Genomic DNA, 14,026 nt, shown 5'->3' on the forward strand with positions numbered 1-14,026 from the left:
TTGTTTCGAGCGGGAGTCTGCTGGTGGTTTCTCGAATGGTGGAGTGGGGGTTGCGCCTGTCATTGGCTGATTCGTCCTGTGAGCATCGGGTGTCATATGGTGTGTTGTCACTGCTGGCCGGGAAACCAAGGCGGTAGACTACTTGGTAGCCTACCTAGGTTGGTAGCCTTGATGGCAGTAGTGTACCTTGGTGGTGGTCAATCTGGGAAGACCCTGAAATGAAACGGGAGACGGAGCGAGAGAGACAGGAATGAATGTCGGTCGCAGTGTTTCTTTGTTCTCGAGATGATTCTAGACCGTCAACGGTGTCGAGTACGTATCTGCGATGGACGGGGTGGGCATGGGTTGTGTGAATTGGCAAGATACCGTTGGGTAAAACGGGGGCTGCTCTCCCGGATTGACAGGGCCGATGGACAGATGATGAGCGCATCTCTGCCAGGTGCAAGCCTTGATCTGCTATTGCCATGCTGGATGACGACGGCGCACAGACAGACAGATGGATGCAGTTTGGCTGCAGAAAAGAGGTGGTGCTGGCCTCGGAGCTGACCACCTGGAGCTGAGCTAAGCTGCCCTGGGAAATGGGAAATGGGATGCATCTTCGGAAAGTGGTGGTGGTGGTGGTGGTGGTGGTGTTCCTTCTTTCTGAGTGTGGCTGTCTGTTGCCGTTGGATGGGGGACCGAAAAGGGAAGCAGCGACTGCCGATCTTCGACGTCATAGCAACCGACGCAGGGAAGGACCTGTCTGTGTCACCGTTTGACGGCGGTTTGCGAAAGAGCAAAAGCTCCGTGGGTGCTATTGATGGCAGCCGTCAATCCTTGATCGGAAGGCCGTGCTCGCCTATACTTTCTCAGCCCAAGGAACTGCTGCACCGAGCTGCGCCATGTTTCTCTCTGTTTCCCCTTCTCTGTCTCTGTGTCTGTGTCTTGATTCTCTGTCTCTCGCAATCCGCAACACCGCTGTGATACTGGGACCAAGTAGAGTCGATCAAAAGTCAACACCAACACAGGCAGAAACAAAAACAGACGCACATCAGGCCGCCTTACCTTGCCTTGCCGCTATTCGCTGCCCGTCCCATGCAACTTCATCGGTCGTCGTCGTCTTCGTCGTCGACTTCGTCAGTCAGCAGCAGCAAGCCAGGCAGCCCTGTCCAGCCCAGCCCGCGAGCAGAAAAACTGGGAACCATCCCTGCCACCTCTTTTTTTTTCTGCTTCCTTTTCCCACCTCTGCAGTCTCTTTCGACGATGCCACCATCTCCAGGGTCGCATCTTGCAGACCGGTGCATTGTGCATTTGCAGCCAGCCAGAACAGCCTCCAATACCACTCTGTATCTTTTTCGCTTCACCATCCATGACCTTGACCACTGTGATCCAGCCCAACCACCCCCAATTCCACCATGCCCTGCTTTGCTGCCCTCGTCCACCACTACCTTACCTTACGCAACTGCGACTCTCTTCTATTTGCTGCCCGTCCTTGCTTGTCATGACTTGCTGACCCCCGTCCAGTCCAACCAATCCTCCACCACCTTGACCTGCATCCCCTAACATTGACACATTGGCTTTGCTCTCTCACACCCGACACACGCCAAAGAGACCACCGCCTCGTTGACGCACCTCGAATCTGCTGCTGCGGCGCCGGCATCCAATCCGTACCCGGCCCAAACTACTTAACCACCCCCATCCCAACCACCCTCCTTCGTCCGAAGCCCTTCTAGAGGTTCTGCTTCCTCTTCTACCTTCCCGTCCCTCACCGTTCCTCCCGACCGTCTGTCTCACTCACTCTGCTCCGTGTCAGACAACAGCAGCACCAGTAGCGTCCATCCCCGACAGCTCCCGCGCCCTCTCGCCGGACTTTCCCAGTCTCCAACTAAGCATTGTCCGCCCTCATCGGCCACACTACCGTCGCAAGCGCATTCGAAGCGCATTCCGTCCTCGCCGACGCGTCGCAACTTTTTTGACCGTTTAGCGCGCCCTCGGGGCACAATTCGCCCATCATGTTGTTCGCAATGGCCTTCGCGGGAACGCGATTTCTGCAGATCATCACCTTGGTAAGCCTCTCACCCACCTCGGGTCTCTCACCTCACCACCAACTCAATTCTCGCGACAATCTGCGACCACATTGAATTGAGAATGAGAAACAAAAAATCTAACATGCAGCCCAACAGATCCCCACCATGGGCATGCTCGCCTGGTTCGTCGACGGCTTCGTCAAGGCCAACGTCATCGTCCCCAACTCCATCCTCGTCCTCTTCATCGTCTCCGTCCTCGCCCTCGCCTGGGCCATCTTCACCCTCTTCAGCTACCACCGCAGCAGCGCAAACGCCCTCTTCGTCGCCGTCATCGACCTCGGCTTCGTCGGCGCCTTCATCGCCGCCGTCTGGTACCTGAGGGGCATCAACTGGGTCGACTGCACCGACCTGTCCCGCAACGGCCAGTGGACCGCAAACTTCCCCGGCCTCTTCTCCATCTCCGGTCCCCGCCTCAGCTTCATCACCAACAAGCCCTGTGCCATGCTCAAGGCCTCCTGGGTCTTTGGCATCATCAACTGCATCCTCTTCTTCTTCACCGCCGCCCTCGCCTGGATGCACGGCGACCACCTGTCAAAGAGCTACGACCGCAAGTACTACCACCGCGGCCACCACCGCCGTCACCGCAGCCACAGCCACCACAGCCGTCGCAGCTCCCACTCCCGCCGCGTTTATGTCTAAGATGACAACGCGGGTCCGACGAAGCGCATGCGACATGCGCAAAGCTATAGAATGAGAGAAAAATGTGTGATGAGACTATATACTATACCATGGAATGACACGATTAAGATGTATGGGAGGAACTTGTGTGTGAGAGAAGAATTTCAAAGTTGATTGCTGAAAGTAGCAACAGCCTGGCGTATTTATTTGTTGGAGGATGGATCTATTCATGATGACGAATCGACGACCTTGAGTCAATCCTTCTCTTCCCCGTCTCATTTTTGCACCATTGTCTTAATATTTTCCCTATCCTCGATGACGATGCATCGGTCTGGCTGGACCGATCGAGCGTCTTCTCTCTCATGTACACAGAATGAATTTCCCGACCAGACAATGAAGAAGAAGAATGGACATGATCATGAAATGAATTGGTATCCCGCCGCCCCCTTTCTATGTGACCCCATTTGTTCCCTCGCCATTTTTGTTGAACTTTTGAAAAAAAACAGAAACCCGTCAAAGGTATACACACATCTACGACCTGCCGGCGTCCTCGCCAACCGTGTACCCACGCGCAACACCACTCCTGCCTTCCTCGACGACCGTGCTGGCCTCCTCGTCATAATCTGTCCCCAGACCCTGCCACGTCCTTTGCGACCGCAGATACTCGGCGCCAGGACTCAGCACGCCGTTGATCGTGGCCACCTCGCCCACCTCCCGCTTCACCAGCGCCGACTGCGTCCCCGGCTTCGCGAGGCTCTCCCCGTTCGTCTTGGCCGTCTCGTTGGCAGACCGCACCGGCATCCGCATCGGCCGGCTGCTCACCAGCTTGCCCGTGCGCAGGTCGTACTCCGGCGGCGCCGACTCGTCCTCGGAGCGGTCGTCCTCCTCCTCGGGCTTGGCCGCGTCATGGTCCAGCTTCTCGATGCCGCCCCACCACTCGACGCCCCATACCCGCTCGCTCTCGGGCTTGAGCGCGACCTCGAGCTCGAAGGGCGTGATAACGGGCTTGAAGAAGCCCGCGTCCTCCTCCACCAGCCCGCTCTCCCAGCACCCCACGACCACCCACCCGTCCACCTCGGCGAAGTTGGCCAGCTTGGCGGCGTTCAGCTTGCCCACCACGATGGTGTAGCTCTTCTTCCCGGCCTCCGCGATGCGCCGCCGTAGAAGGTCGATGCTGGGGAGGTAGTTGGACACGGAGAGCGTGTTGACGAGGATGCCGACCACGCCGGCCGTCGCCAGCGTCAGCACGCGCGCGAAGCGGCGGCGGAGCAGCGCGTTCGTCACCCGCGTCGGGTCGTCTGTGGAGAGGTTCGCGGTGGAGAGGACGTGGAGGGAGGCCATGCGGGTCTGCAACGCGAGGAGGAGCGCCGGCGGCGGCGTCGAGATGTGGAAGAGGGAGTACTGCGCGAGGTCGGCTTCGGGGGTCTCGTCGGCGGAGGCGCCGACGATTTTGCGGTTCGGGATCGTGCCGGCCGGGTTGTGGACGACTTCGGTGTGCAGGAGGTTCGTGTAGCCTGAGTCTTGTAGCCTGGCGAAGAGCGGGGATACGTGGTCTTGGTACGTCACGTCGGCGACGATGATGACCTTCTTGTCCTTGTCGGGGAACTCCTTCGCAAAGGCCGCGGCGGCCTGGTCGATGTCGAGGGCGTGGCGCGTGAAGACGTAGATGACGGGCAGCCTCGAGGTCGGCGACAGGCACGAGCGGCCGTAGTGCACGACGACCTGCGCGTCGACGTGCTCGGCGGCGATCTCGTCGACGCAGCAGGCGCTGTAGGACGTGTCGGCGAGGACGTAGACCTTGTGGGTGTCGGGCGTGCCGAGGGCCTTGGTCAGCGCCTCGACGACCCACGTCGCGTCGCAGAGCATGGCATCGGGGAACTGCAGGCCGACGCGGGTCCAGCCCTTCTCTGTGATTTCGCGCGCGGTGCGCTCGGTCTCGTAGATGGCGAAGAGGTCATCGTCGCTGCGGGACGCGAAGGGCGGGGGCTCGGGGGCCGGCGTCGGGTCCTCGAAGGTGTGCTCGGCGGGCGTCGAGAGGACGGGCGGCGCTGCGAGGTCTGCCATGGCCGCTGGCTGGGGCGTGGGAAAAGTTTTCGTTTGGAGGGGTGGTGGTGTGACAGAGGACGGATGATGGATGGCGGGGTTGCGATGGCGGGGTACAAATTGGAAAAATCACGGTGAGCTCACCGAGTCACCGAGGTGCCACCCACTGCAGCGCATGGACCCGCCCCGGTGTTTTCGAAACGTTGGCCTCTGGATTGGTTGGTTGGCTGGCCGCACCAGGGTTCATCCAGTCTTCACAGGTTGCCCCAGCTATCGTCCATGCTACTTTTTCTTGCAGTTATTGCAATGCTCTACTTTCTTGTGTGAGGCAAATGTCATTATGTTGTTGCGAAGTGTTTTCAAATTCGAGCACTCAAATTGGCCATGGACGCGCCATGACAAGTCGTCATGACGAGTTATCATGGCAGCGGAATGCCGCCAACCCAAGCTACCGGAGACCTTTTACAAATAGTAACCCGAGTAATTTGACTGTGTCCCAACTGCATCGTTCCACGCCCTGGCACCTCGTAGTTTCATGCTCTGTTCGTTATGTGCCTGGCTCTACGACTCCCGATTCCAAGTTTCCCTTTGGAAGATCGGCCATGCTGATGAAAAGGTGGCCCCATCAAGAAAATCGGCCACTCTCTCAAGCTGCTCGTGAAGGGGTAAAGGGTCATCAGGCTTGTTAGGCTCCTTGCTGCCAATTCCGTGGGCGAAGGAAGGAGGTGGCCGCGAGGCGAATTAGCGACAAAGTTTCAACCTTCATCTTATTTTGTAGTTTGTCAGGAACAGGGAGTGGGCGAATTTTCGTGGTAGATAGCATCTGCTGGGCCTGGCTTGTTCGAAGAATGCAAAGTCTTCTGGGCGTTGAACTCACCGACTTCCAAACCTGTTCGTTCTCCTCCTCCATACCCAGAGAGTGTCGAAGATTCTTTATCCCGTAACATCTTCTCTCGAACTTCAGAACATCAGACCAGCCGCAAATTATTTCCACGTCCTGGCTCCTTTAACCGTTCAACTAATTTCCATTATTTTCACTCTTTGCCCCAGTTCGCCGGTAAAATACGGTTTGTCTTGGGAAGCTCGACTATACCAGACCAAAACCAGGTTTTAGAGCTGCACCATGGAGACATCGCTTTCAATACTAATTTATTCAATGTTAACCCCTATCACCCGCCAAAACAGGCTTCAGTGCAAGACATCTTGAGAGCCCTGCCGTCGCCAAGAATATAACATTTATCACCACAGACTGGTTGAGTATTGAGTAGTGATGCGTATGTGTCAAGGTGTGCTCGAGAGCAGCAGCCCGCGAAATGCCACAGGGAGCAGACTTCCAAGTACCCTCATTGTGTAAGCGCCTTTCTTTCGCCAAGAGAAAAACTTGGAGAGACCGAATGGCCTTATGCCCTGCCGCAAAAATTGTTGTTGTCGCCAAGCACGTGGTAGCCGTAGGTGTACTCCTTAGTGCTGCCAGACCACCAGTCAGTCCAGCCTGAGACGTACCAGCCGCAGACGTTGGTGATGGAGGCGAAACGCTGAGCGGCCTCGTCGCTATAGCAGCTGCGTCGGTTGCCACCGTGGGAGAACAGGCAGAAGAAGGCGACGACACGCTGGCCGCCTCCGCTCGAGATGCCGTACAGGCGCTCGCCGACCCCAATTTCCTTGCCGCCGCCGCACTCCCACTTGAGTGAGTCTACCGCCCTGTCGGTGGCGCCGTGGTCCATGTTCTGGTGGCCGCCGCACTTCACGGCCACGTCAAGTCAGCGTTTATTCTTCCTCGACACCAAGGTGCGCAAATTCTACGGAGCACCCTTCTCATAGTGTACTCCAGATCTAGGATGAATTTCGGGAAGAGGGGGGTTTGGTTTTGTTCTGGAGGGCCCTTGAAATGTCACTCACGTCGTGGTACCAGTCACGCTTGCCAAGCGTAGCACCACCGGCACGATCGCGCGTCTCGATGGAGGGAACGGCGCCGATGTCGCGAACCTCTAGATCCTCGATGGCCGTGTGCACGGCCAGACCGGAATCGTCGTAGGAGACCGAGTAGACACCGTCAGGAATGTCATCAGGGATGCTGAAGCCGCCGTCGAGAGTGCCGGTGGAGGTGAAGCTGGTAGCTGTAGCACCAAGGCCCAGAAGACCGGAGATGATGATGGACGAGACACGCATAGTGGCTGAGGTAGTATTTGGTATCTGGTATTTGGTGTTTGGTGAAACAAAAAAGAAGGAGAGAGGTTTGACAAAGATTGAGTCTTGAGGAGAGGAGAGAGATCTGGTGCTTGTGGACTCTGAGCTCTGAAGATGAGAAGGAAAACAGTCTTAAGTTGAGAGGCCTCGATGGTTTATATAGGCGGCGGATTCTACCGCAGAGATGCCTGAATATCCCACCCTATACTTACCTCTTATTTTGGAAGCAAAGTGCCGCGCACTCGAGAGGTTTGCATTTCAATTACTTTCTCAGTAGGAAAGAGGTGCACTCATTATCGCCAAGGTCAGCCCCCTCACTGACTGCCAAATGGGCCAGTCGCATCCGCTAAAGTCGTGAGGCTGGACCCAGAACACACCGAGATCGTCAACCTGCCAAGAAGCGTCGGAACCCATGTATTTATTCGCTGACCAATGAGACCAATGTGATGCTGAGTTTCCATCACTTCTAGTAGTCTCAGCCTTGTGTTCCCTATATGCCAAGCGGTTCTTGTGTTACCCAGCTGACTGCATCGTCGTTGCCTAGTACCATGATCGTCCCATTGAACCCACCTGTGCTGTAATCGCCTAGAGGAAAACGGAAAAAAAGAGATGAGACTTGGTTAGGCGGATTCTGAAAGTCAATTCTCGCCAGGAACAGCTTGTGCGTGGTTAGCTGGCTCTAAACATGGAATGCACAATTGCGTCCAGCCCCCCTCACCCTCATTGCTGCGATGTTCCCTACCAAACTCTTTCAGATTTTGAACTGTACCTAATTCAAAGCTCTCCTCACAAGTTTCGTCCCTAACATGTGGGCCTCTTTATAGTTAACTCCCAAAGTCCCTTTGTTTCCTGACTGAATTGCAACTGAACTTTCTAGACTATGGGACTTGGCCCTAAAAACGTTGCGCGTTCCAGTTCTTAGAGCGCTGAAGTTCTGAATTCTAGTCATAGGCTGAAGCCCAGCCTGCTTTGAGGGTAGTTGAGAGGCCCGTTTCCGCAGCCATCCCCACGCGAAGTACGCTTCGCAAGCGCATTTTCGCGGTATATAGAGAGCTCTACTGCTGCCGAATGTCACATACGACCATACCCATTGGAAAACTCGGGATCCCGTCCGCTCTCCCATAGATAAGCCAATGAGGGCTGGAGTAGTAGTCGGGTCGGTGACGACCGGCGAATGCCCGGTGTTGTATGTTTTGCTTTTTGTTGTCTTTCGTTTTAAACCCCGGCGTGCCCATCACAAGCAGCGCAAAAACTTGTTCGATCTGAATTCAGTCTTCGTTGTAGTTCGTCTCCCGTTGACTATGTAAGAGACTATATGTAAAATTGTCTTCATGCACCTGACTGAAATCATGTCCTGTTCAGAACCATGCTCAGAACACCTGCCTGTCTCAATACCAAATATATGCCTACATGAACCAAGAACTTCTCTGTGGTATACTGACAACATGACCGCCTGAAATGTTATAGATTTTGAGTACCCGATCGCTTAAGCCTTGAAGATGCCGACCTTGGCTCTGCAGCTCGAATCACCCGTGCCACCCACAGCCTCACAAGCCTTCCGAAATTTACAGTTATCAAAAGCTTCATAACCCAAGAATTCACTCTTATAGTGCTTGCATTCTAGATAACCCTTTTCGTAAATGCGATTGTATTGGCCGGCGTCGCAAATTTTACCAGTCAAGTCATCGTTTCTACTACCGTCTTCGTTTGTGCAGGTGCAAATCTTGTAGTGGTCGCAGGCTTGGACGGTCAAACCGACTGAGAGCATTGAAATAACGAATGAAACTTTCATGTTGAGAAGCTAATGACGTTTAAAGACACTTTGAAGTATTAGTTTGCTACTATTTACGCGAGTATGAACTAACCGACATACCAGCAAGAAACCGTGATATGGAGCTCTGATGCAGTATTTGGCTTGAAATCTAGTTTGGAGATCGGATGAACCTAGAAGGACTGAGGATTGAGTCCGGCTCGAGAATAATCAGCGTATTTATAAGTGGCGTTCTGTCGTTTGGAGAGCCAAATGTTGAGATGGGTGGCATAGGTATCGGTATTGCCGATGTCTGCCCCTCAGTCTGTCTCCCCAATTCCATGTCACAGGAGAAGACAAAAGCTTGGTGAGATTGAATCGACCCTCAAAACTGACTCAGCTCAAATTTCAGCACTCAGAACCGCTCGTGGACTCTAGCACCAACATGATACAAAAGCCTCCGCCGAGCCCAGATGTAGACAGAGCTGCCGCATGGTCGAAGGAAACCCTCCCAGGAGATGACGTACTCAATCCAGAGACTCGTTTCCGACTTTGACCCAGAGCGTGCTTTCAAGGCCATCACAAGAATCTTTCGGCGATCCTGGGCAGTCTTTCAGTGAAGCCCCTTTCCCTCTGGCCGCGGAGTCCGCGGCGCGGGATCCGCGGCGATCAAGCATCCACAAGAATTTCGACGACTCGTTCTCAGATGATAATGCCCGTGGACCTAGAGCAGCAGACTGCAACGCTGAATCGGGCCATGCTGAGCCAAGAGCCGACGGCGGGTATCTCAATGTGGCCCAAAAAGTTTACGCCGCTGTGAAGGGACACCAGTCATACATTACCAACGTCAAAACATCTCCCAAGTAAGCCCTACTCTTAAGATCTCGTCCAAAGCTCATCTATGAGATGCCCGCTCCATGTTAAGCTTCCCTGACAATCATGCACACTATGATATACAAGATCTTTGTTGAGGGTTTGAGTTTAGCACGTACCAAAGGTTGCAAGGCCTTTTTTGAGCGTCTTTCAATTCCACATCCAGATATCCAGCCGTAGCAGTTGCTTAGAGCAGTCAAGCCGGTCGCGTGCCTAGGAAATGCCCCGCGTTGTGCGACTAGTGGCTTAAAGTCAGAGAGGCGTTGTCAACGAGACCAGGCCATCCCTTCTTGAAAAACAGAAAAAGACTCCAACCGATTCAAGAGCAGAACTGATTTCAAAGAAAGTTGAACAATACTGCATTACTCGTATACTCAGCTACCTAAAATTACTACTACTGATATCCTCCACAAAACATAACGAACTGGGGTGTCTCAAATTCCAATCTTTCCATTACCAGAGGCCATCAAATCCAACTCGGCGATTTGCTGAGATGCTGCTACTTGAGCAGACAGCTTAAGCAGTCTTCTGAGTACCATCACGGTCGCCGAAGCCGGGAGGGGGAGGGGCACCAAAGCCGGGAGCGCCACCCTGGCCGGGAACGGGGAAGGGAGCAGGGAATGCCGGGCCGGCGGGAGGGGGAGGGCGCCTGTCGCCGTCACGGTCACCGCGGCCTCGGTCGCCATCACGATCACCGTTGCCGCCACGACCGCCGCCACGGCCACCATCAAGAATGCACTCCCTGTCTCCGTTGCGGTCGCCGTTGTTGCTGTTACCGCGGTCGTCGGTGCGGACACAGCAACGTTCGCCGTTGCGGGTGCGGCCCTCGATGCCGTCACGGCAGTCGCGGTCACGGTCGCCGTCGCGATCGCCGTCACGTCCTCCGCGGCCTCGGTCACCATCGCGATCTCCGTTGCGGTCACCGTTGCGGTCGCCATCGCGGTCACCATCACGGTCCTTGCCCTCCTTCTTCTCGCCGTCCTTCTTGTCACCCTTGTCCTTGTTCTCAGCCATGGGCATGGGAGGAGCGACAGCAGGAGCAACGGGAGCTTGTCTGGCCGCCAGGGCGTTGGGCTGGGTCAGGCCACTTGGAGCAAGAGTTAGTATGGTGTTAAAGGTCTCTTGTAAGCTTTCAGCTTGGGATACTCACTTTTGCTCGCCAAAGGGAGCACCATTAGCGCCGAGGGTGGCAGCCACCATGATGATGAGAGACTTGCTGAAGTGCATTTTGAATGTTGGACTCGGTGATTGAGCAATAAGAAACTAGGGGTATCTTTGATATTTTGAGGAGCTGAAAGCTGACCTTGAAAGGCGCTTAATGTTTTGATTGTAGGTTGAATAGAAGATGTGATGAAGACTGTTGAGTGTGATGAGGAGATTCTAAAAGCAATTAGCCAGCGGATTTGTGCACCTTATATATCTCTTCGGTGTTCTGCAAGTTGAGTAGTTTCCGAAGCACCCCTCCTTGACCCTCGTGAGTTTTGCTATCCATGTCTCCAGTGATGACTGCACCCTCACATCGCTTCCGTACCTCCATCTCCAACAGTTCGTTTCCCCAAGTGCCACAGTCAAGCATAAGCAGGAAACTTTCTCTTAAAGTCTATTATGCGGTCGGCACCCCAGAAAGGGCAATGTTGGCAGTGACCGGAGCCAATGAGATCTGCGTGGTGTGCGCGGACGACTTCCACTGACCATCGGGAGGCACCGCCGCCCACCCATTTTTGAGGCTGCAATTGATGTGAAGGATGTCCGCGTAAGAGCGAAATCAGGCTGTCGTAGAGTTTGAAAGCGAACTCCGTCTGATATTCTCTCTTCGGAGAATTATGAACGTGCTGCCCAGCTTGGCCTGGTCGATTCGCACCTCCGCTGCTACCCGGGCCAGGGGACCCATTCCTTTTTCTGAGAAACGCTCCCAAAGCCTCCTGGCTTCAAACTACTGTGAAAATTCACGAGGATTGACCGGTCGTTCATGCCAAAAGCGAGCTCTGGCCAGCTTGGCAAGCAACTTGGTGGCATCACCGGTCGCCGGAGGAATTGCTGCGTGATCTCGAGCACGATTTCGTTGCTACGCATATCAATTTCTTGGCAGCGGCGATATTGCTCATCGGGTTTAGGGTAGTATATCGTCACATTGGCGCTGAGTCACTGGGTTCGGTGATCGAGATTGTGGTATCACTAAGCTGTCTTGCCTCATTTGTAGAATATTGGATTTACTAAGACGCTTAATTTGACGACAGCGTGCAGTGTGTATAATCTTTCGGCTTATTCTTACATGAAGCTGCGCCCATGTTGTGACGTGGTAACACAACCACCTTTCTGCACTTGACCATGTTCGTCTCTCGCTCTTTACGTTGCTGAAGGGGCAACCACCACGCCAGACGTCAACCCGAAGACAACGAGAAAATAAAGTAAATCAATCTTGAAAGGGGGAGGGGGGTTGCATGACCCCAAGCTTGATCCAAGCCATTACGACACGTACACATTTGCTAAACAAAAGCTGTGGATCTTTACGCCTCCCGCTGATTCATGCGATTATCGTTGTCAGTTGCAACTGTTATCTAGGTTGAGGTATTAGAATTACAGGGGGTGAAAACCTCCAAACGTCCGAACGGCTTGCCTAGTAATGGAAGATGGTGTAGGCCCTTTCCAAAAGCAAAGTATGTTCGGAGGGTTGTCCCCGGCAGTCTCGAGCCGGGACCCGTCATCGTCTTGACAGCGTTGACGAGTTTGGATATCGACAAGTTCTGAATTGTCTCGTAGAGAAACAAAGCATTCAGCTCATCAATAATCATGTATTATGTTCCTCTAATGGAAAAGAGCCACCATGGGCAAGTCCGAAGAAGCCGGCGGATGAAACAATATCACGAGGAGCAAACTAGTCCCGAGAGGTGCACTCCGAAGGGTTCATGGGTAAACAAAGTGGTTCCACTTGTACGACAAGTGCATCTTCCAACAGGCTTGGGGCATGTCTCTTTTACTCTATTTTGCGGAGATGGTGGAGCGAATTTCTGTTCCAGGTCATGACTTGGCCTGGACGGCACGGTATCTACTGTGAAGCTGGTCGCTATTGAAGGTGACCCTTGCCTTCAATTGAATACAAGCTTTGCATGTTCAGATGCACTCAACTTCGCCAGACCAAACAAAACAACCCTCCATGAAGCCCAGACCAACAACAACGTCCAGCGACAGCAAGATCCATTCAACATCCAATTAATGCGCCTCCAGAGGTTCCGTGCTGCTAGCACAATGCTCGTTTAATCCGATTCAGCGTGAACCTTTCTGAAATCGCCCCAGCGAAAATGTTTGGTTTCGTTTCGTCCTGATATTAAGCTTTGGAATCCACCAGATCCTATTGGAGAACCAACCAACGCACGTTGAAAGTCCAGAGTCCAGATGACATTCGGAGAAAACCTGCATATCCGCTTTGACTCTTCGCCTCCCTTTCTTCATCTTCAGCTTAATGCTAAAAGCGGTTTATTTCAAGTCCTCAAGTTTCAGTTGGCCGATACTGTGCTTTGACGACTCCATGGACAGTGATTACGCATGGTAAAGGATTCAGACAAGACCCGCTTGTTTCCCATGAGCATAAGACTTTCAAACAGCAGCGGAAACATTGGAGCCATTCGATCCAGTCTAGCATACCGCTGTTGGCAGGATGATCCAGCCTCAACTTCTAATGCATTATCAAACAATTCCAGACCCACGAAATGATTGGGTTGATGTTTCTCTACAATATGCAGTGACTAAGATGTTGCCCTCATTACCCACCCGTGAAGCAATTGCAGGGTACAGGATTGCATGACCGACTTACTTTGTAAAACGGTTTCTCTCACGCCAAGAATGTTCTTTGACGGGCTCGAGGCTTCACCGTTATGAAGTATATCCGAATACGCGAGTTGACGAGCTTGAATACTATTCTGGGTCCTGGCTGAAGATTGTCTAGTTTTGATGTCACTTAACAGAATGAGGGATGAATTGGCTTAATTATACATTGTACCTTACACAACTGCTCAGGGTCACGAGATATCGGGAGCTACCATGGGCATCTTCGACTAGCAAATCCTTGATGCCAAGCTCAACCATCTCATTCCGATGGAGCTGGTGAGTCTGGGGATCTGGTATTTCCCGTCAAGCTAAAAGCAATGGCGCAACAGTATCCAGCTCGGGCGAATGACCCAGCCCTATCGCAGACACACATCAAGAAAAACATGATGGACGAATACCTTCCATGAAAGTAGCTTCGTCTCTAACTTCAACCCGTGGATTCTTCAGCATGTGTAATGCCAGTGATGATTCGCCTGGTCCTTGGTAACAAGTCCGACAGGAGTCCAAGCATCGGATCCGAATTGAGCCTGCTGCCTGAGAATATCAGCCCATGCATCGGGGGAAGATCCGCCAAAGCCACCGGATGCGCATCTCATACTTCACTTCAGCCTGTACTAGCGATGATTTATCCTCGAGCGACTCTCCTGATCCTGGTGTTGAAATC

The 14,026-nt window shown here is 53.5% G+C and overlaps 4 protein-coding genes across 4 annotated transcripts; 1 reads left to right on the forward strand and 3 right to left on the reverse strand.

Annotated features, from left to right (window-relative positions):
* Window positions 1–2,003: 2,003 nt before the first annotated feature.
* On the forward strand, window positions 2,004–2,705 carry COL26b_010621 (uncharacterized protein; the record flags this gene model as incomplete). The annotated part of the gene is made up of 2 exons (XM_053183314.1): window positions 2,004–2,045; window positions 2,163–2,705. The coding sequence occupies 2 exons, from the start codon at window positions 2,004–2,006 to the stop codon at window positions 2,703–2,705; spliced, it is 585 nt and encodes a 194-aa protein (XP_053032734.1).
* Window positions 2,706–3,215: 510 nt separating this feature from the next.
* Window positions 3,216–4,748, reverse strand: DPH2 (Diphthamide biosynthesis protein 2; the record flags this gene model as incomplete). Its single annotated transcript, XM_053183315.1, has 1 exon — window positions 3,216–4,748. The coding sequence occupies one exon, from the start codon at window positions 4,746–4,748 to the stop codon at window positions 3,216–3,218; it is 1,533 nt and encodes a 510-aa protein (XP_053032735.1).
* Window positions 4,749–6,127: 1,379 nt separating this feature from the next.
* Window positions 6,128–6,896, reverse strand: COL26b_010623 (uncharacterized protein; the record flags this gene model as incomplete). The annotated part of the gene is made up of 2 exons (XM_053183316.1): window positions 6,128–6,469; window positions 6,627–6,896. 2 exons carry the CDS (start codon window positions 6,894–6,896, stop codon window positions 6,128–6,130), a joined length of 612 nt encoding a protein of 203 aa, XP_053032736.1.
* Window positions 6,897–10,053: 3,157 nt separating this feature from the next.
* On the reverse strand, window positions 10,054–10,764 carry COL26b_010624 (uncharacterized protein; the record flags this gene model as incomplete). The annotated part of the gene is made up of 2 exons (XM_053183317.1): window positions 10,054–10,624; window positions 10,688–10,764. 2 exons carry the CDS (start codon window positions 10,762–10,764, stop codon window positions 10,054–10,056), a joined length of 648 nt encoding a protein of 215 aa, XP_053032737.1.
* Window positions 10,765–14,026: the final 3,262 nt, after the last annotated feature.

The sequence above is a fragment of the Colletotrichum chrysophilum genome, assembly GCF_026319265.1.
Source record: "Colletotrichum chrysophilum strain AFK26 chromosome Unknown scaffold_116, whole genome shotgun sequence".
NCBI classification, from domain to species: Eukaryota; Fungi; Ascomycota; class Sordariomycetes; order Glomerellales; family Glomerellaceae; genus Colletotrichum; species Colletotrichum chrysophilum.